This window comes from Eretmochelys imbricata, chromosome 3 (genome assembly GCF_965152235.1).
Source record: "Eretmochelys imbricata isolate rEreImb1 chromosome 3, rEreImb1.hap1, whole genome shotgun sequence".
In the NCBI taxonomy this organism is placed as follows: Eukaryota; Metazoa; Chordata; order Testudines; family Cheloniidae; genus Eretmochelys; species Eretmochelys imbricata.
Genome location: NC_135574.1, coordinates 26,486,033 through 26,507,840, shown reverse-complemented (window position 1 = coordinate 26,507,840; position 21,808 = coordinate 26,486,033). Strand labels below are relative to the sequence as shown.

Sequence of the window (21,808 nt, the reverse complement as noted above, 5' to 3'; positions counted from 1 at the left end):
TTCTTTGAGTCCTTTGGCTTGGGGAACGCATCTTACAGGCCTTGCCTGTCTCTTTCATTGGCCGCTCCAACCACAAGGGACCCAGGAAGGGGATGGGAATATAAGTATTTCTGCCCCTTGGCAGGGGTATAAGTGGGGGCCAGATAGGATATGGTCTGCCATAGGGACTGACTGGACCCATAACGGCTTCATTGAGGGGGTAGGGCCACCTTTGACAGGGCTGCTGCGACCAAGATGTTGCTCACGCTGTGTGTGGACTCTTTAAGCACCTCCACTTCTAGCAGTAGGTTAGAAGCCACACTTTTCAATAGCGCCTGGTGAGCTCTAAAGTTATCCTACGGCACCGAGCTGCTTAGCCCTGACACAGCTTCTTCTGGGGAGGAGGCGGTGGCCTGCACTGGCAGGGGGCCTTCCTCCTCCTCTTCTGCACCAATCACATCACACAGCACCAAGTCCTGAGTATCGGTACCCGGCTCAATACCAGAGTCCAGGTCGGATGCCGGATGGTTCTATCAGACACCCCCAAGTATGAACGTGTGGAACCCCATGGATTCCAAAAAGGCCATTAGACCTGCGCAGACCACATGCCCACCAGGCCAGGTGCCTGAGAGAGCACCCGCACCAGGATCTGACGGGACATAGATCAGGTACTGGTAACAGCCCCTTGGTTGGGTGTATGACTCCAGGTCCGACTCCAAGGACGAGTCAATTTGCATGGGACCAGTACCCCTTGCTTCTGCCAGTCGGTGCTGAGGATCTGGGGAACAGTGCCGGAGCTCAGGGCAACATGCTCCCTTCTGCTCAATGATCTCGCTGGTGCCAGAACTTGCCCCACCAGTACTGGGTCAGCACAACCCCGCTGGCGCTACGATGTCTCCCTGGTGTCAGTAGATGGTCTTACACTGGACTCAATGGCCCCCAAGCAGGGCGGAGTCGACGGTGCCATGTGTGGAGCAGGGGCAGAGGAGTGGTCCAATGCAGGTCGCACTCCGCTGCACTCCTCGTGTTTATCCTTCCTTGGCCCTGGGAAGTGCCCCCTCTCAGACCGTTGTTTTGTGCTTCTTCCTCGGCATCAATGAAGGAGAAAGGGGCCGAGAAATCCATGCTGCCAGAGTAGCACTTCGCACCAATGCCGAGGTATTCAGTACTGAATCTGACCGGCTTTGCTCCGAAGCCTGTTGGAGTGCAGCTTCCATCAGGACAGACCTTAGTCTAGCCTCCCTGTCCTTTTTCATATGACACTTGAACTGGCAGCAGATCTGGCAACACTCTCACACATGAGCCTCCCCCAGACACTTCAGACAGCTGGAGTGCGGGTCGCTCACCAACATGAGCTTGCTGCAGGAGACAAAGGGTTCGAAGCTGAGAGCATACTCCTCTAAACAACTGAGGGGGAGTCAGGGAGGGGTGGGTCTAACAATATACACTACTGCTAAAAGAAATAAACTGAACGTAACTAAACTAGCAAAGAAAAGAAGAAATCACAGAACCACTAGATGAACGCCTTGCCAAGGCAAGAAGAGTTGTTCCAGCGACCGTCACAGACAGTAAGAAGGAACTGAGAGGGTGTGGGGCTGCCCAGGCCCCTTATATCAGTGCATGAGCACATGGCACCAGTGGGCACTAGAGCCAACCCCATGGACACCACGGAGGGGAAAATGTCCAGTGACTGTGCACGCAGCACAAGCACACCTAACATGGAATGGACAGGAGCAAGCACTCGAAGAAGAAATAGCCGTTATAATTCAACACCAACTGATATATGTATAATATATATAAAAATAGTTTTAAAACAGGCTCTGCATGAGGCAGGTTCATCAGTACATTCTTATATCACCTTCTACTGGAACATGCATAAAATTATGAAAACGGCTTCACCGGCAAATGAATAATAGGTAGTAAACATCCTGGGGCAAAACCTCAACACAAATGTAGATCTTGTAAGCGCAAAAAATACAAAAATTACATTATTTCTTTTCCAAAAATTTCAACAAATTCTTTGAAGTGCTGTTCTCTATGTAAATTAGAACTATATCTTGAAGCCTAAATGTCGTTACCAGATAGGACTGCTTAATGTTAACAATATAAACAAAGACTGGATCTGGTCACGGCAGTCACAAACATGCATCTCCTAGGCTTGAGCCAAGATATTTCTCACACACACACACACAACACGTGACAGTGGACATCCAAACTTTTGGCTCTCTATGGTCGTAGGCCATATTTGGAGTGTAGTGTCATCTTTTAGAGTATTTTATGAACCGCAATCCTCTTCACATATTAGTAAGACTTATGAAATGAGTCCCAGTGAGTGTTCCGGTCACTTATTATGGAAGACTTAATTGGAAATGCTCCTCATAATGCCCAGATATGGAAATAATCAGGAAAACACTTTAAAAAAAAAATCAATGAAAATCTATATCCACATACCATTTAAAAAAAAAAAAGCTCTATGTTGGAGCTTGTGGTGTCTGCTGTGCAACTCATGAACTGTAGAAGAGTTCAACATATTGTGGGAGCAGGTAGATGTATTTCATATAGACAAAGAGAAGCTGAGGTATTTAAATCATCTTACAAAAGTGATCATAAACTGTAGAAAATATTTTATATCATGAGCCCTAAAGTAGTCAGTATGTTGTGCAGAAAGATATTGGGTGACAGTAAATCACAGTGAACCACCAGTAATTGAAGATATTACATAACAGCATAGGTTGGGAATTCATTCATCAACATATGGACTTTGTAGACTAAGAAAGAACAGTGAGTCTGTGAATTGAACAACCCTAAAACAAATTAGAACGACATTTATACACAAGACATATAAACAAATTCTGTGGATACAAATGTAGATAGAAAACACCAAGGATAATTCTTCTAACTCACATATTTGGACACCGAACATCCTGTCTGGTTCCAAAATCTGTTCAGTCCCACAGCCTGTTCCATGCAAGTAGACCCTTGCATCTAATGGCTAAAATATCAAAGTACTTTTTCAAACTGGCCTAAAACATGAAATGTTCCCTCCTAGATGCACAGTATGAAATCAGATCAGTGCATCAGCTACATGCCATTAACCAAAAAAGTCCACCATCTAGGCATGCACCTGAAAGTAGGCAGAATTAGAGCAGACTCAGATATGAACTCTGGTTTTCAAAAGCAAGTACTGGATGGACAGACAGTGCACTCTATCCTATAAAATGGATCATGCCTGATTTTTAAAGACATTAACTGAACACTATACACCATATGTAGTAAGAGAGACAAAGCTTATGTCAGTATCTAATACTTAAGAAATGGTTTCCAAAATCAGGCAGGAGAAGTCAGAGTTCTTTGTGTTCATGATTCCAGATCTGCCATTTTTCAAACTGTAAGCAGATGCCTTTTCATCATTAACGGACAACTCCAGCACACTCTATGGTTGAAGCAATAAGCAGTTTATTTAGGATTTTCATGTGGAAAATCTAACTGGCCTAACACTGGAACTACTGTACTGGCACAAAGATTAGTTAACATTACTATGGTTGTCTTTATTGTACTGAATTTCATGCTTACAAAAACTAAGACAAATTGTATTAGGTAGAGCATAGCTTTTTGATTTCATCATTTGAAAAGCAAGCCCTTCTGGAGTGTCATTGTTCAGGAGAGAAGTACTACTTAACCAGGGTAAAAGACTAATGCATTAGCCGACTGCACCACGTAGTCCTCCAGAACTATAAACTTGAAAGGCTACATACTCAACTGATTTGTGTTTTGAAACAGTGTTTCAGTTTACCTGCATCTGTTTATTTTACTCTCTTCACGCTTTTGGGGTTTGTCAACTACATATTATTTTCAACACTTTCAACTTTTAACTCATTCCAATATCATTAGTGTTTTTCAACTGAAAGGCCCCTCACTTCAAAGCTGCAGAAGACATTAAAATTAGAGCATCAGTAAAAATAGGGCACCTTGTAAACAAGCAAATAAATGGAAAGAAATATTGGTAGCTAAGATTACAGATATCCAGAACATCTCTCAATCCCTAGAAAAGCTAAACTCATGATATTTATTATATTTAAATGTCCATGTACCTGCTCGCTTTGATCCCATTCTCCTTGTAGCTTGAGAGATGGGATTCCCCAGATGGTCAGTTTTCCTGAGAAGTGGATAGCTGCCAGAAGAGTTCCATCAGGAGAAAGATTCATCTTAAAAACTCCATCCTGCCCAACCAATTTAATAAAGAGTGTAAAAAGAAACCAAGACTCACAGTAAGACTAGGCTAAATTCAGTTCAGCATACAGAATAACTTTTCCCTTTATTTTAGGGCCACAATTTCTTATTTGTATGGGTGTTTTAAATTACAAATATCTAGCATACTATAAAAATGAAATATATGCTATATTTCATTTTTTAATGTAAGTAAAGGAATATAAAAAGTTTAGTAATACAGGTAGAAAGTATTCTACCTATCTATATTACTGGACACCTTTGTTTGTTAATTACAGGACCAAAATGATCCTTAAGATACAATAAATAAGATGGGGAAATAGTGTAGTCTTTTGACTACAGTGAGCATGCAAGAGGGAGAAAGAGACAGTTCTTTGATTGGTGTTTGGTGATTAGAGCTAGGATAGGGTGGATAAAAAAAATCTCTTTTTTTCAATCAAAATAATCTTATTTTAATGAGATTTTTTAATGTAAATACATTTTTCTTTTTAAAAACCTTTCAAAATTAAATTTGAAATTATGACAGCCTATGTTAAAGCCTAAAAACCCAATATAATCTATTAAAATGATTTAAATTACATAAAAATAATAATATTCAAGCAGTATATGTTTGCTGCCAAAGTTAGAGCAAAGTTAAACCGATGAAATAATGGAAAAATCACTGGCTAAGCACCCTGAACTAGAGAGTCTGTTGAAGTGCTAAACCAGCTTTTGACAGAAGTAGCTTTTTCTGCAGGTAAAGAGAGAATATTCTCTTCATTTCAGTTTATTCAACTAGTTCAGTTCAAGGACAAGTTAATTCAAAAATGAGAACCAATTAGGAGTTGAAAAAGAGAAATAGCTTGTTTTTCTCTTCCAAGTTATGAATAAAAATGAAGTGTGAAGGGCCTTGAAAGACATGATTACCAGAAATTATCAGTTAAATTCAGTAACTACAACAGAGAACATTCCATTTGTTTAATAAATCAGTTCATTTTAAATATAAAACACATTTTGATAAACTTTTTTTTTTCTTACAAAAAGAAAAAGGAGTACTTGTGGCACCTTAGAGATTAACAAATTTATTTGTGCATAAGCTTTTGTGAGCTACAGCTCACTTCATCAGATGCATTCAGTGGAAAATTCAGTGGGGAGATTTATATATATATAGAACATGAAACAATGGGTATTACCATACACACTGTAACCAGAGTGATCTCTTAAGGTGAGCTCTTTCCAGCATCATCAAGGATCTACAACCTATCCTGAAGGACGACCCATCACTCTCACAGATCTTGAGAGACAGGCCAGTCCTTGCTTACAGACAGCCCTCCAACCTGAAGCAAATACTCACCAGCAATCACACACCACACAACAGAACCACTAACCCAGGAACCTATCCTTGCAACAAAACCCGTTGCCAACTGTGTTCACATATCTATTCAGGGGACACCATCATAGGGCCTAATCACATCAGCCACACTATCAGAGGCTCGTTCACCTGCACATCTACCAATGTGATATAGGCCATCATGTGCCAGCAATGCCCCTCTGCCATGGACATTGGTCAAACTGGACAGTCTCTACATAAAAGAATAAATGGACCCAAATCAGACATCAAGAATTATAACATTCAAAAACCAGTCGGAGAACACTTCCATCTCTCTGGCCACTCGATTACAGACCTAAAAGTGGCAATTCTTCAACAAAAAAACTTCAAAACCAGACTCCAACGAGAGACTGCTGAATTGGAATTAATTTGCAAACTGGATACAATTAACTTAGGCTTGAATAAAGACTGGGAGTGGATGGGTCATTACACAAAGTAAAACTATTTCCCCATGTTTATCCCTACCCCCCACCGTTCCTCAGACGTTCTTGTCAACTGCTGGAAATGACCCACCTTGATTATCACTACAAAAGGGTTCCCCCCCCCCCCGCTCTCCTGCTGGTAATAGCTCATCTTAAGTGATCACTCTTGTTACAGTGTGTATGGTAACACCCATGTTTCATGTTCTCTAGGCCCTGGTCTACACTAGGAGTTGAAGTCGAATTTAGCAGCGTTAAATCAATGTAAACCTGCACCCGTCCACATGATGAAGCCCTTTATTTCGACTTAAAGGGCTCTTAAAATCGATTTCCTTACTCCACCCCTAACAAGTGGATTAGCGCTTAAATCGACCTTGCCGGCTCGAATTTGGGGTACTGTGGACACAATTCGATGGTATTGGCCTCCGGGAGCTATCCCAGAGTGCTCCATTGTGACCGCTCTGGACAGCACTCTCAACTCAGATGCACTGGCCAGGTAGACAGGAAAAGAACCGCGAACTTTTAAATCTCATTTCCTGTTTGGCCAGCGTGGCAAGCTGCAGGTGACCATGCAGAGCTCATCAGAAGAGGTGACCATGATGGAGTCCCAGAATCACAAAAGAGCTCCAGCATGGACCGAACGGGAGGTATGGGATCTGATCGCTGTTTGGGGAGAGGAATCCGTGCTATCAGAACTCCGTTCCAGTTTTCGAAATGCCAAAACCTTTGTCAAAATCTCCCAGGGCATGAAGGACAGAGGCCATAACAGGGACCCGAAGCAGTGCCGCGTGAAACTTAAGGAGATGAGGCAAGCCTACCAGAAAACCAGAGAGGCGAACGGCCGCTCCAGGTCAGAGCCCCAAACATGCCGCTTCTATGATGAGCTGCATGCCATTTTAGGGGGTTCAGCCACCACTACCCCAGCCGTGTTGTTTGACTCCTTCAATGGAGATGGAGGCAATACGGAAGCAGGTTTTGGGGACGAAGAAGATGATAATGATGAGGAGGTTGTAGATAGCTCACAGCAAGCAAGCGGAGAAACAGGTTATCCCGACAGCCAGGAACTGTTTCTCACCCTGGACCTGGAGCCAGTGCCCCCCGAACCCACCCAAGGCTGCTTCCTGGACCCAGCAGGCGGAGAAGGGACCTCTGGTGAGTGTACCTTTTAAAATATACACATGGTTTAAAAGCAAGCATGTGAAAGGATTACTTTGCCCTGGCATTCGCAGTTCTCCTAGATGTACTCCTAAAGCCTTTGCAAAAGGTTTCTGGGGAGGGCAGCCTTATTGTGTCCTTAATGGTAGGACACTTTACCACTCCAGGCCAGTAACACGTACTCGGGAATCATTGTACAACAAAGCATTGCAGTGTATGTTTGCTGGCATTCAAACAACATCCGTTCTTTATCTCTCTGTGTTATCCTCAGGAGAGTGAGATATAATTCATGGTCACCTGGTTGAAATAGAGTGCTTTTCTTCAGGGGACACTCAGAGGAGCCCATTCCTGCTGGGCTGTTTGCCTGTGGCTAAACAGAAATGTTCCCTGCTGTTAGCCACAAGGAGGGGGGAGGGTTGAGGGGGTAGCCACGCGGTGGGGGGAGGCAAAATGCGACCTTGTAACGAAAGCACATGTGCTATGTATGTAATTTTAACAGCAAGGATTACCCTGAAAGAGAGTGTAGCCACTGTTTTATAAAATGTGTCTTTTTAAATACTGCTGTCCCTTTTTTTTTCCTCCACCAGCTGCATGTGTTTCAATGATCACAGGATCTTCTCCTTCCCAGAGGCTACTGAAGCTTAGAAAGAAAAAAAAAAAAACGCACTCGCGATGAAATGTTCTCCGAGCTCATGCTGTCCTCTCACACTGACAGAGCACAGACGAATGCGTGGAGGCAAATAATGTCAGAGTGCAGGAAAGCACAAAATGACCGGGAGGAGAGGTGGCGGGCTGAAGAGAGGGCTGAAGCTCAAATGTGGCGGCAGCGTGATGAGAGGAGACAGGATTCAATACTGAGGTGCTGGCGGACCAAACCAGTATGCTCCAGTGTATGGTTGAGCTGCAGCAAAGGCAGCTGGAGCACAGACTGCCACTGCAGCCCCTGAGTAACCAACCGCCCTCCTCCCCAAGTTCCATAGCCTCCACACCCAGACGCCCAAGAACGCGGTAGGGGGGCCTCCGGCCAACCAGCCACCCCACCAGAGGATTGCCCAAAAAAAAGAAGGCTGGCATTCAATAAATTTTAAAGTTGTAAACTTTTAAAGTGCTGTGCTTAAAGTGCTGTGTGGCATGTTCCTTCCCTCCTCCACCACCCCTCCTAGGCTACCTTGGTAGTCATCCCCTTATTTGTGTGATGAATGAATAAAGAATGCATGAATGTGAAGCAACAATGACTTTATTGCCTCTGCAAGCGGTGACTGACGGGAGGAGGGGCGGGTGGTTAGCTTACAGGGAAGTAGAGTGAACCAAGGGGCGGGGGGTTTCATCAAGGAGAAACAAACAGAACTTTCACACCGTAGCCTGGCCAGTCATGAAACTGGTTTTCAAAGCTTCTCTGATGCGTACCGCGCCCTCCTGTGCTCTTCTAACCGCCCTGGTGTCTGGCTGCATGTAACCAGCAGCCAGGCGATTTGCCTCAACCTCCCACCCCGCCATAAACGTCTCCCCCTTACTCTCACAGATATTGTGGCGCACACAGCAAGCAGTAATAACAGTGGGAATATTGGTTTCGCTGAGGTCTAAGTGAGTCAGTAAACTGCGCCAGCGCGCCTTTAAACGTCCAAATGCACATTCTACCACCATTCTGCACTTGCTCAGCCTGTAGTTGAACAGCTCCTGACTACTGTCCAGGCTGCCTGTGTACGGCTTCATGAGCCATGGCATTAAGGGGTAGGCTGGGTCCCCAAGGATACATATAGGCATTTCAACATCCCCAACAGTTATTTTCTGGTCTGGGAAGAAAGTCCCTTTCTGCAGCTTTTGAAACAGACCAGAGTTCCTGAAGATGGGAGCATCATGTACCCTTCCCGGCCATCCCAAGTTGATGTTGGTGAAACGTCCCTTGTGATCCACCAGAGCTTGCAGCACTATCGAAAAGTACCCCTTGCGGTTTATGTACTCGGCGGCTTGGTGCTCCGGTGCCAAGATAGGGATATGGGTTCCGTCTATGGCCCCACCACAGTTAGGGAATCCCATTGCAGCAAAGCCATCCACTATGACCTGCACATTTCCCAGGGTCCCTACCCTTGATATCAGCAGATCTTTGATTGCGTGGGCTACTTGCATCACAGCAGCCCCCAAAGTAGATTTGCCCACTCCAAATTGATTCCCAACTGACCGGTAGCTGTCTGGCGTTGCAAGCTTCCACAGGGCTATCGCCACTCGCTTCTCAACTGTGAGGGCTGCTCTCATCTTGGTATTCATGCGCTTCAGGGCAGGGGAAAGCAAGTCACAAAGTTCCATGAAAGTGCCCTTACGCATGCGAAAGTTTCGCAGCCACTGGGAATCGTCCCAGACCTGCAACACTATGCGGTCCCACCAGTCTGTGCTTGTTTCCCGAGCCCAGAATCAGCGTTCCACAGCATGAACCTGCCCCATTAGCACCATGATGCATGCATTGGCAGGGCCCATGCTTTCAGAGAAATCTGTGTCCATGTCCTGATCACTCACGTGACCGCGCTGACGTCGCCTCCTCGCCCGGTATCGCTTTGCCAGGCTCCGGTGCCACATATACTGCTGGATAATGCGTGTGGTGTTTAATGTGCTCCTAATTGCCAAAGTGAGCTGAGCGGCCTCTATGCTTGCCTTGGTATGGCGTCCGCACAGAAAAAGGGTGCAGAATGATTGTCTGCCGTTGCTCTGACGGAGGGAGGGGCGACTGACGACATGGCTTACAGGGTTGGCTTCAGGGAGCTAAAATCAACAAAGGGGGTGTCTTTACATCAAGGAGTATTTCAGGCAGGACTTCACAGAGGGTTCCAATAAGAAATGGTGCACCTAAGTTATTGTTCTTATTGGAACAAGGAGGTTAGCCTGGCCTCTGATTGATACATGGCTAGATTTACCTCGCTGCACCTTCTCTGTGAGTGACTGCAGTGTGACCTAGAGGAATGAGTCCCCTAGACAGGGGAGGGGGGGAAGCAAATGAGTACAAAACAAATCTGGTCTATTTCTTGTTTTGATCCACTCCATCTATCTTTTACATCTTTGGCTGGCAGCAGACAGTGCAGAAGGACTGCATGCCATCCACATCTCATGGCTGCTCGGCAGAAGATGGTACAGTACGACTGCTAGCCATCCTCATCTCTTGCCTGCCAGGCAGAAGATGGTACAATACGACTGCTAGCAATCCTCATCTCTTGCCTGCCTGGCAGAAGATGGTACAGTACGACTGCTAGCAATCCGTATCGCCTGCCTGCTCACCATAAGACGGTTCAATAGGACTGACTGCAGGACTAAAGAGAATGACCTGGTCAAGTCACTCCAAATTTAGTCCCTGCGCCCATGTCTGCCCAGGCACTCCCAGCCGACGTGGCCAGGAGCACCTCGGACATGACGAGGACGACTACCAGTCGTACTGTTCTGTCTGCTGCCACAAGGCAAGGGGTTGCTGCTACTGTGTAGCAATGCCGTACCACGTCTGCCAGCACCCAGGAGACATACGGTGACAGTGAGCTGAGCGGGCTCCATGCTTGCCATGGTATGGCGTCTGCACAGGTAACTCAGGAAAAAAGGCGCGAAACGATTGTCTGCCCTTGCTTTCACGGAGGGAGGGTGGGGAGGGAACGGGGACCTGACGATATGTACCCAGAACCACCCGCGACAATGTTTTAGCCCCATCAGGCATTGGGATCTCAACCCAGAATTCCAATGGGCAGCGGAGACTGCGGGAACTGTGGGATAGCTACCCATAGTGCAACGCTCCGGAAGTCGACTGTAGCCTCAGTACTGTGGAAGCACTCCGCCGAGTTAATGCACTTAATGCACTTAGAGCATTTTCTGTGAGGACACACACACTCGAATATATAAAACCGATTTCTAAAAAAACGACTTCTATAAATTCGACCTTATTCCGTAGTGTAGACATACCCTATATATATAAAAATCTCCCCACTGTATTTTCCACTGAATGCATCCGATGAAGCGAGCTGTAGCTCACGAAAGCTTATGCTCAAATATATTTGTTAGTCTCTAAGGTGCCGCAAGTACTCCTTTTCTTTTTGTGAATACAGACTAACACGGCTGCTACTCTGCAACCTTTTTTTTCTTATGTATCCTGCATACTTACGTGTTTTTATTTTACTAAAAAAATTAAAATGCTGTTTTGGGCATTTTTACTTCATTTCCACCCAAATGCAGCTTGACGAGTCATGACTAAAAAGTTTATGTTTATGATCCAGTAAATAAGTAATGTGTCATTCACCATTTTCTAACATAAAATTGTAAAAATTGAGACTAAATATATGTTAAGCCATATAATTGCTTAAATAAGTGTGTATAGATTAAATGGCAGAAAACTTCATTAAGATTGCCCTTCCAGAATGTCAAGGGCAGCAAAACGCAAACTTTTCAAAACCAGGAAATACAGAATTAAGGTAACACAACCCCTGATGCTGGCAATGGTCTCTGGGAATTATCTGCAGGCACTCCAGCTGCATTCACTGTATTAAAATGCAGGTGTATTGAATAATGGAAGAATAAACTGGAAGAGCTTCAAAGAGATGTGATTGGGATATGAGGAGATCTGGGGATCAATCTGAGGAGCATCTTGGAGATCTGGGTCTGAGGCCCCAAAGGAAAGAAGAGCATGTGTACCATGAAGTTCCAGTCTGCATCATTTCAATACAGAATTGTTTAGACAGTGTCAGTAGCAGGAAAGGTTTGAAACCAACATAAGGAAGTACTTATTCACACAACACAGTCAACTTGTGAAACTCATTGCTAGGCATTTTGTGAAGGAGAAAACTGAAACTGGGTTCACAAAAGATAAAGTCATGGAGGTCCATCAATGACTATTAGCCAAGACGGTCAGGGACACAACTCTATGCTCTGGGTGTCCCTATGCCTCTGATTGCCAGAAGCTGAGAGTGGATGTCAGGGGATGGATCACTCAATAAAATGCCCTGTTCTATTCTCTTCATCTGTAGAATCTAGCACCAACCACTGTGAGCTACATGGACCATTGGTGTGACCGAGTAAGGCCATTCTTAAAATCATGCTCATGGCAGAAATTGTCTTACATATCCTCAAACTATGGACAATGACTGGGGCTACATACAATCGAAATTTTAAGTCTAGTTTCTAAAGACGGTCAAGAAGCTATAATTTTGAAATTTCAAATGAAAAACAAAAAGTTTGCTTTCATTTTAGACTAGCTTCCATCTTAACCCAAACTATTTAAAATTTACATTTTGTTCATTTAGACAAAATTGGCTTATCAGTTTTACTTTCAGTTCTTACACATTATGTGTTTGGCTTGCAAATATTGAATAGCAAGCTTTAAACCTAAAATGATAGCAAGCTTTTGTTAAAAGTTATAACTAACACCACCCACCTAAAATTTTGTACCTAAACTTCCTGATGGTGTCTGGTTAAATAGTAGATTTCCACTCTGACGAAACAACTGGCATGAGAGCAGTAATATTACTGCCTCGTGCTTTCTATTTCCCTTTGCTGAAAGTTGCAACATTAAGAATTGCACTCTCCTTTTTAGTTTATAAATCAAGATTTGTTCACAGAAGAGAAAGATGGTTATGAAACTGCATAGAAGTGTAAAATAAAAAACCCTACCTGCTAGGCTGAGAGCCTCTCTTGAATGTCATCATGAGTGAACATTAAGAGAGGTCTCTCTGGAAGTCAATACATAACTCAACAATCAGTGCAACTGCTGCTCCTTTGGATGCCCATCATATACACCACACACCTCCAAATCTAGCCTCTCAAAAGATTCATGTGTCCTTAGGCAAAGCAGGTTCTGCTACCCCAGTAAACAGTTCACTACCCTTAGGGCAACTGCAGAACAAAATATAGAAAGCTCCAGTAGGCTGGCTTACCACATTTAAGATTGGTCATCTAAGTTGAGAACAGCTGGCTCCACAGGCAAGTCCTCGCTGAGCCTTGGCAACAGTATTAAATAGCTTTTTCAATCTCTCATAAATCACAATAAAATTATACCTCAGGCATTTAAGATGTAATACAATTTCAGGGATTGTAACTTTTGAAGATGAGTGAACAACACTAGTAATCTTTACTCTTAAAATGTAGTGCTGGCAAGAGCAGTAACATTAAAGTTTAGTTCATTTCAATACTAGCCTTTCAGTAAAAACTTACTTGAGCTTCTTTTACATACGTATATAATCTACTTCTGTTTCATATTTTCCATTCCTTAATTTGAACACTGAAATACCAGCCCAGAAAATGCTACTATTGAGGGGTCAGTATTAACTTGACAACACCTAGACAAGGGAACAATACTAGGTAGCAGCCAAGCATTTCTTTCCTCAGGGCAGACAAACACCTTTCCATCCTTTCAGTCAATCTGATTGTGACAATGACTGACCAGCTAAGCTTCAGATGTTGGCCAGAGAAAACCCCATGAAGAAGCATTTAAAAGATGGGGGCGGGGGGAGCTTAAGATGAATGTAAATACAAGACCATCTTAGATTGATATCAATGAAGTTACCTAGGGGAGAAATTAACAAGGGGGACTAGAATGTCACAATGCCTAACTTTTCGGTGCCCTACCATGTAGCGGAAGTCATAATCCTGAGTTAGGTGTCCAGGCATGGGGACAGTTAGGCACTTAAGAATGGTATTTGCAAAAGCCACCATGCTAGGCAGGGAGCCACTTAAGCAAGCCAATAAGAGATGCCAAGGAGGGGAGAGCCTAAATCCTGCCCCTCAAAGGGACTTAGGCACTTAAGTCCAGGCCAAAAGAAAGCACCTTTCTATACTCGGGATTCACAGCAATAAACCCTCTACTGGAGTTAGGTGCCTAAGACAGGTTAGTGTTTTTTCACAAAAAGACAAGATGTGGAGGGTTCAAATCCCTCCTCTGCCTGATGTGGAGAAGGGACTTGGGTCTCTAACCACCCTAGTGAGCATCACTGGGCTACAGAGTCACTCTTAAATATTCATTAGGACAGAAAGAGTATGTATTTATAGACAGAGAGGCCTGCCCCTAAATATCGTATGGCCCAGTTGGAGAGGTTACAAGAACTTTGAAGGACAGGATTAGAATTTGAAATGATCTTGATAAATTAGAGAATTTGTTTGAAATCAACAAGACGAAATATAATAAAGACAAGTGAAAACTACTACACTTAGGAAGAAAACAGTCTAATGTATAAATACAAAATGCAGAATAACTGATTAGGCAGTAGTACTGCTGAAAAGGATTTCTCACTTATAGGGGATCATAAACTGAATATGAGTCAATGTGACACTGTTGCTAAAAAGGCAAAATGTTATTATGGAACATGTTAACAGGGGTGCTGTATGTAAGACAGATGAAGTAATTGTTTCACTCTACTGGGAACTGGTGAGGCCTCAGGTGAAGTACTGTGCCCGGTTTGGCACCCCATTTAAGAAAAATGTGGACAAATTGAAAAGAGTCCAGAGAAAAGGAACAAAAAAGGTATGCAATTTGAAAAACATGACCTGTGAGGGAAAAAGGGCATGTTTAGTCTAGAGAAAAGAAGTATTCCAATATTTTAAGGGTTGTTATAAAGAGAACAGAAATTGATTGCTCTCCATGTCCACTGACGGTAGGACAAGAAGTAATTGGCTTAATCTGCAGCAAGGGAGACTTAGGTTTGATATCAGGACACACTTTCAAACTACAAAGGACAGTTAAATACTGGAAAAGACAGTTAACTTTTTTCATAACTGATGTTCTTAGAGATGTGTTTCTCATGTGCATTCCATTGTAGGTGTGTGCGCTTGCCACATGCACAGGTGCCAGAAGTTTTTCCCTCAGTAGTATCCATAAGGAACCGGCTCTGGGGCCCTCAGTGGCATGTGAATGCCGCGGTATAAGGGGAGCTGCCGGCTCCCCCCACCCTCAGTTCCTTCTTGCCGGAAACTCCGACACTGGGGAAGAAGGGCAGGTCATGGAATGGACATGAGCAACATATCTCCATTGTAGGTGACTCCCAGGCAGTACAGCTCAACATATAGGACGTGGACTGTAGGTTCCTTGCGTTACAGCCAAAAATACTCTAGTACAAATCTATAAATCTATTATAATAAAACAAACAAATAAAACCCATAAGAAAAGATATATAAGCAAGGAGGCTAGCCCTATGCGCTACAATCACATCCCCTCTTAGTCGTCTCTTTTCCAAGCTGAGAAGTCACAATCTTATTAATCACTCCTCATAAGGCAGCTGTTCTATATCCCTAATCATTTTTGTTGCCCTCTTCTGAACCTTTCCCAAGTCCAATATATCTTTTTTGAGATGCGGCAACCACATCTGCATGTAGTATTCAAGATGTGGGCATACCCTGGATTTATATAGAGGCAATATGATATTTTCAGTCTTATTCTCTATCCCTTTCTTAATGATTCCCAAAATTCTGTTAACTTTTTTGACTGCCGCTGCACATTGAGTGGATATTTCCAGAGAACTATCCACAACGACTCCAAGATCTCTTTCCTGAGTGGTAACAGCTAATTTAGACCCCATCATTTTATATGTATAGCTGGGATTATGTTTTCCAATGTGCACTACTTTGCATTTATCAACATTGAATTTCATCTGCCATTTTGTTGCCCAGTCCCCCAGTTTTGCGAGATCCTTTTGTAGCTCTTTGCAGTCTGCTTGGGACTTACACATTGCACATATTAGCAAAGACTTTCTGCACCTGCCATCTGGGGTAACAAGTTAGACTTAAGATAAAGTAATCATAGAATCATAGAATATCAGGGTTGGAAGGGACCCCTGAAGGTCATCTAGTCCAACCCCCTGCTCGAAGCAGGACCAATTCCCAGTTAAATCATCCCAGCCAGGGCTTTGTCAAGCCTGACCTTAAAAACTTCTAAGGAAGGAGATTCCACCACCTCCCTAGGCAATGCATTCCAGTGTTTCACCACCCTCTTAGTGAAAAAGTTTTTCCTAATATCCAATCTAAACCTCCCCCACTGCAACTTGAGACCATTACTCCTCGTTCTGTCATCTGCTACCATTGAGAACAGTCTAGAGCCATCCTCTTTGGAACCCCCTTTCAGGTAGTTGAAAGCAGCTATCAAATCCCCCCTCATTCTTCTCTTCTGCAGGCTAAACAATCCCAGCTCCCTCAGCCTCTCCTCATAAGTCATGTGTTCTAGATCCCTAATCATTTTTGTTGCCCTTCGCTGGACTCTCTCCAATTTATCCACATCCTTCTTGTAGTGTGGGGCCCAAAACTGGACACAGTACTCCAGATGAGGCCTCACCAATGTCGAATAGAGGGGGACGATCACGTCCCTCGATCTGCTCGCTATGCCCCTACTTATACATCCCAAAAGGCCATTGGCCTTCTTGGCAACAAGGGCACACTGCTGACTCATATCCAGCTTCTCGTCCACTGTCACCCCTAGGTCCTTTTCCGCAGAACTGCTGCCTAGCCATTCGGTCCCTAGTCTGTAGCGGTGCATTGGATTCTTCCGTCCTAAGTGCAGGACCCTGCACTTATCCTTATTGAACCTCATCAGATTTCTTTTGGCCCAATCCTCCAATTTGTCTAGGTCCTTCTGTATCCTATCCCTCCCCTCCAGCGTATCTACTACTCCTCCCAGTTTAGTATCATCTGCAAATTTGCTGAGAGTGCAATCCACACCATCCTCCAGATCATTTATGAAGATATTGAACAAAACCGGCCCCAGGACCGACCCTTGGGGCACTCCACTTGACACCGGCTGCCAACTAGACATGGAGCCATTGATCACTACCCGTTGAGCCCGACAATCTAGCCAGCTTTCTACCCACCTTATAAATCACTGGATCTGTTTCAGTCATAAAATATACTGAAAATTATGAGTTCTCTATGAGCAGGACTGATGATGCTAGGTAATTTATGAAACAAGAGTAAATAAAGTGAAGTAAAACCAAATCAGCAACAGAGCAACAGTCTGCCAACAAAACAAAGTCCCTGAAAAAGCAATTTGATAACTCTTGCCAGTTACCTGATTTAAAGCTAAATACTACTAGTACTGCAGAGGTTCTCAAACTGTGGTCCATGGACCACCAGTGGTCCGCGAGCTCCATTCAGGTGGTCCTCAGATAGTTCCCTCTAAGGTGCATGCCTTGGTGGTCACACACGAGAGAATGAAGGGCCACCAACCTAATTAGTGGAGCTGCACAGGTGTGGCTCCACTAATTCGGTGCCTGGACCCTGGAGAAGACGCACATGTAAGGTGAGGTGGTGGCTGGGGGGGGGGGGGGCAGGAATGGGGGTACGTGGGAGGGGGCAGTGGGGTGAGAAGAGGGGGTGGGGGAATTTGGGATGTGCAGGGCTGCAGCAGGGCTGCGGCTGCCAGGGAGAGACGGCCCTCCTTCCCAGCCTCAGCTCTGTGGCTACTGCAGCGAGGGAGAAACCCCTCTCCTTCCCAGGCCCAGCTCAGGGGCTGCTGCGGTGGATGAGAGGGGAGAGACCGCTCGCCCCCTCAGCCCCAGCCCCAGCTTGGGGGCTGCCGCGACAGGGGAGAGAGGACACATCCATCGTATTTGAAAGGTAAGACTACTGATATTAAAATACATGAGTTGTGTGCTTTTATTTGTAGAACAAAAAAAGTCAATTATTATTACTTTTTTTTTATATAGTGCTTTTAGCCAAAGCTCTTTACAATAGTTAGCTAATGGTACAAACAACATTTGGAAAGATCATTAAATGGCCCGCCGAGACCCTCAGCAATTTTCAAGTGGTCCATGGAAAAAAAAAGTTTGAGAACCACTGTATTATTGCATTAGAGTGTGTTTTCAGCAAAGAATTCTAAACAGGTTAATTTTTAATCTATCTAAATTAAAAAGAAAAGGAGTACTTGTGGCACATTAGAGACTAACCAATTTATTTGAGCATAAGCTTTCGTGAGCTGAAGTGAGCTGTAGCTCATGAAAGCTTATACTCAAATAAATTGGTTAGTCTCTAAGGTGCCACAAGTACTCCTTTTCTTTTTGCGAATACAGACTAACACAGCTGTTACTCTGAAACCTATCTAAATTAAGTTACTTCAAGTCAGTTAGATTCCTCTTTCATGTAAATCCAAATCTAAATGAATAAGAGTGCTACTAGTGTTAAGGAGGAACGTATTACCTGTTCTGTTCCTTGTCTGCTGTAAAATCTGAAATTCATAATCCTTAATAATCCGCTTCTCTTTGCCTGTTAAAACAGGAGTGTATCACACACTTTAAGATTAAAGACAGTCTTTGATTTATGCAGTAAAAATTAAATCAAATCTGGGGAGTAATAAAACAATCAAGAAAGAATACATTATTCTGCAACATTCTCTCAGCTTTATGAAAATTTTAAAATACTCAAGAATTATTTTAATATTTATGTATTAAAATATCACTTCATGTGAATGTTGCAACAGGTGAAATTTGCTTATGAATTACTTGGACTATGTATGCATGTTTCCATGAAAAAGCACCACCAGCTTGCAACTAAATTATGCCATGCTAGAACATTTAATACATATTGCCAAGTATACACATTAGAACTTTTCACATGCTAAAATATAAATTGGTTTACCGTATTAAGCTAAATTGCTACAAGCTAAATAGAAACGAATTTCAACATACCCATGTAGGATACACCAGTTTAACTACAATGAGTTTTATTATGCCAGTGTAAGTTTTGTGTATGCTACAGCCCTAAGAAAAGGGTTAGAATTAGGCTTATTTCAAACTGAGCTAAGACTAAAATATTTTCAAAATATACAGGTGAAAAATAACCTAATCCATGACTGGGCTCCTAACTGCTCTGCAATACTAGTAATAAATAGTTTTAAGACAAGTGAAAGCTTTGATGAGACCTATTTTTTATAAAACCATGTTGACATTATACTCCTGCCTCTTAATTCTTTATCAACTGAATCCTGTGTCAGCTTTTCCATTATTTTGCCTGGGATTGATTTAATGCTGACCAGCCTACAGTTGCCCAAGTCATTCTGACTGAATACTGGCATAACAGTATCTCTAATATGGAAACATGCTATGGTGTTGGAAAAGAAAGCAACCTACATAAAGTTTCTTTTTATGTAATCAGAGTAACTATAATATTCTTCCAACAGAAAAATGAGGACTCCAAAGCTACTTACTGTCCCAGTATCATCTTCATAACTAGTGACCTGTTTATAATGGGGAGATCCAGAAAGAATTCTCCAAGCAGATATTCCACAACTAGTTGCTTTAGATACTCCAGCTTCATCTGTTTCACAGCCACCCACAAGCAAAAGCCTATAAACACAAAAACTTTTATTACTGAACGCAGGTTTCTGTTTTGTTTTGCCTACTGCAGGAGTCCAAATATATATTTTGTAATTCCATTTAACAGGAGTATAATAGCTTTACCCAAAATGAATAAAACCATGCATTAAAATAGCATCTAAAAGCCCCAACTAAGGATAAGCCTACACTACACAATTAGCCTGGGATCTTTTACCCAAGTCTTAGCCTTAACCTCCCCATACCGTGCACACAAAAAAAACAAAGTTTGACTTCGGTTTGGAGGCATTTTAAACCTGGGCCAGCTTACTTGGCTGGCAGTAAGGGTGAGAACCTGGGTTCCACTTTAACTCTGGCTGGAACCCGCCCATTTTGCCGTAATGACACAAGCTAAATCACATGAGTGAAGTGAGGACCCAAGTGAAATCACTAAAGCGCTGGTAGTCCTCCTATGCCCTTTCCAAAGGACAGACAAGTTCTCCCTCAATTGACAGGGAAAAAAATCTAAAGCATCTCATCACAAAGAACCATGGGAGTGCAGGCCTGAGACCTCATCAACTCACTGCCCCCACCTCCCTACCCCCAACCATATTAAACCAGCCTTGGGTGAAACTCAGGGAGTTCATCACTAAAATTGAAAAAAGGAATGTTCTGCTGCTGATAAAGCACCCCCACCCCAGGAATGTCCTTAACAAGAGTTATAACCACCAAGGTTGTAAAGACGCTGAGAAATTAGGGAGGATACAGAGAGAGATTCAACAAATGGTAAAATAAGCTCTGACCAGTGTTTTATGCTGACCATCTGCACAAATAGAGAAGGTCACAATTAAGTTACAATTTGGGCATGAAAGACAAATGTAAAGAACTAGGGAAGGAAGAGGACACATAGGTGCCAGTGCATAATCGGTTAAAATTTTTGTTACTTCGGAGTGTGGGATAATGTGATAGGTTTAGTAAATTTGAAGGAGTTTTACCTATATAATGTAAATGAAAAACAATGCTCTTTGGGAACCATTTCCGGACTGCAGTTCAACACCAAGCTGATGGAACTCTGACCCCTCTGCACAACCATAATGTGCAGAGGCATCTCAGGAACCTCCAGATGAATGAATCCTGACTGGACATTGAGTGAAATCTGTCTGTATATTGGGAATGGCGAGCATAAGAGGTTTGCTTGGTATATGTATTCTGTGTGTTGCTAATAAATAGATGTTTACAGCTGATACTTAAATTGACCAGGTTTCTTCCTGAGCCCAGTGGGTAAGGATAGGTGCCTTACACCCTGAGCCCTCGGAAGGGAAAGGGTGGGGGTGCCTAGATTGATTGGTCACACCTTGAGCTTTTGGTAGGGTATAGGCAGGGTGCCCTAAACTGAGCAGGTAACACCAAGCACACAGACAAGTGCAGAAACTATGAGAACGTAACAACAGGTAAGGCTATACAGCTGGGACACTCATACCCAGGCTGAATAAACCCACGTGCCAATCACTGAGGTTAACTGTGCAGTGTAGACATAGCCTAAGACTGGAATCCCACTGTGTTTGGTGCTGTACCTAGAAGCAGGAAGAAATGGTCATTTCCCCCAAAGAGTCTGCAATCTAAATAGACAAAACAGACAGATTCTGAAAAAGGAAGTATATTATCCGCATTTTACAGATAGGAAATGGAAAGACAGATTTTGTCTTAAGCATGTACTTAAACTTTAAGTTATGATTACTCCCATTTAAATCAAGCAAGTCTTTTCAGGAACAGGGTCTAGTTGATTTCTTCCATGCCTCAAAAAATATGCTTCATAGTTGGGCACTGCCCCCAGATGTCCCAACTCTCAGCCAACTTATACCCACAAAACTATCTTTTCCTCTCTGTGCTAAGTCAACTTCATCCTTGATATATCTCAAATGATGTCAGTCAAGCTCACCAAAGATGAATTGGGCCCAGTGTATGAGTTACTTATATATTCTGATATATTTTTCCCATCTCTGAGTTCCAAAATAAGATATGCTAATATATAGGTAAATTATATTTTCCCCAAGAAAGTTAAAAGAAACTAACAAACACACATTCAAAGACTTGAGATTCTTTAACAAGAACAAAGATATACTCAAAATATGTTGCTGGAGCAAATGTCAGCAAAAAGTTTACATCATCATACTATTTTAACATTTAGTTGCATATTTATAAATAAAAATAAAAAACACAAAACAGAAGGACAAAACAGCTTATTCTATCAACAACTACCTATACTAAGTGTAGATAAAATTTCATCTTAGTATATAGCAGTATAACCTACACATCACTGCATGTATATCTGTTAGTAATATTGTTAATTACACACAGTAGAAAACATGAAGATATGGAAAAAACACCATTTTATAACACTATAAAACATACAA

General features: G+C 43.0%; 1 protein-coding gene across 2 annotated transcripts in view; it reads right to left on the bottom strand.

Annotated features, from left to right (window-relative positions):
- NBAS (NBAS subunit of NRZ tethering complex) overlaps positions 1-21,808 on the bottom strand; it is a 409,249-nt gene that overhangs the window by 339,670 nt on the left and 47,771 nt on the right. For both annotated transcript variants that reach the window (XM_077812510.1, XM_077812511.1), the window contains exons 10-12: positions 19,289-19,427; positions 18,283-18,348; positions 4,071-4,199 (exon numbers count right to left, since the gene is read on the bottom strand). In XM_077812510.1, the coding sequence (XP_077668636.1) occupies positions 4,071-4,199; positions 18,283-18,348; positions 19,289-19,427 (334 nt within the window). The remainder of the gene's footprint in view (positions 1-4,070; positions 4,200-18,282; positions 18,349-19,288; positions 19,428-21,808) is intronic.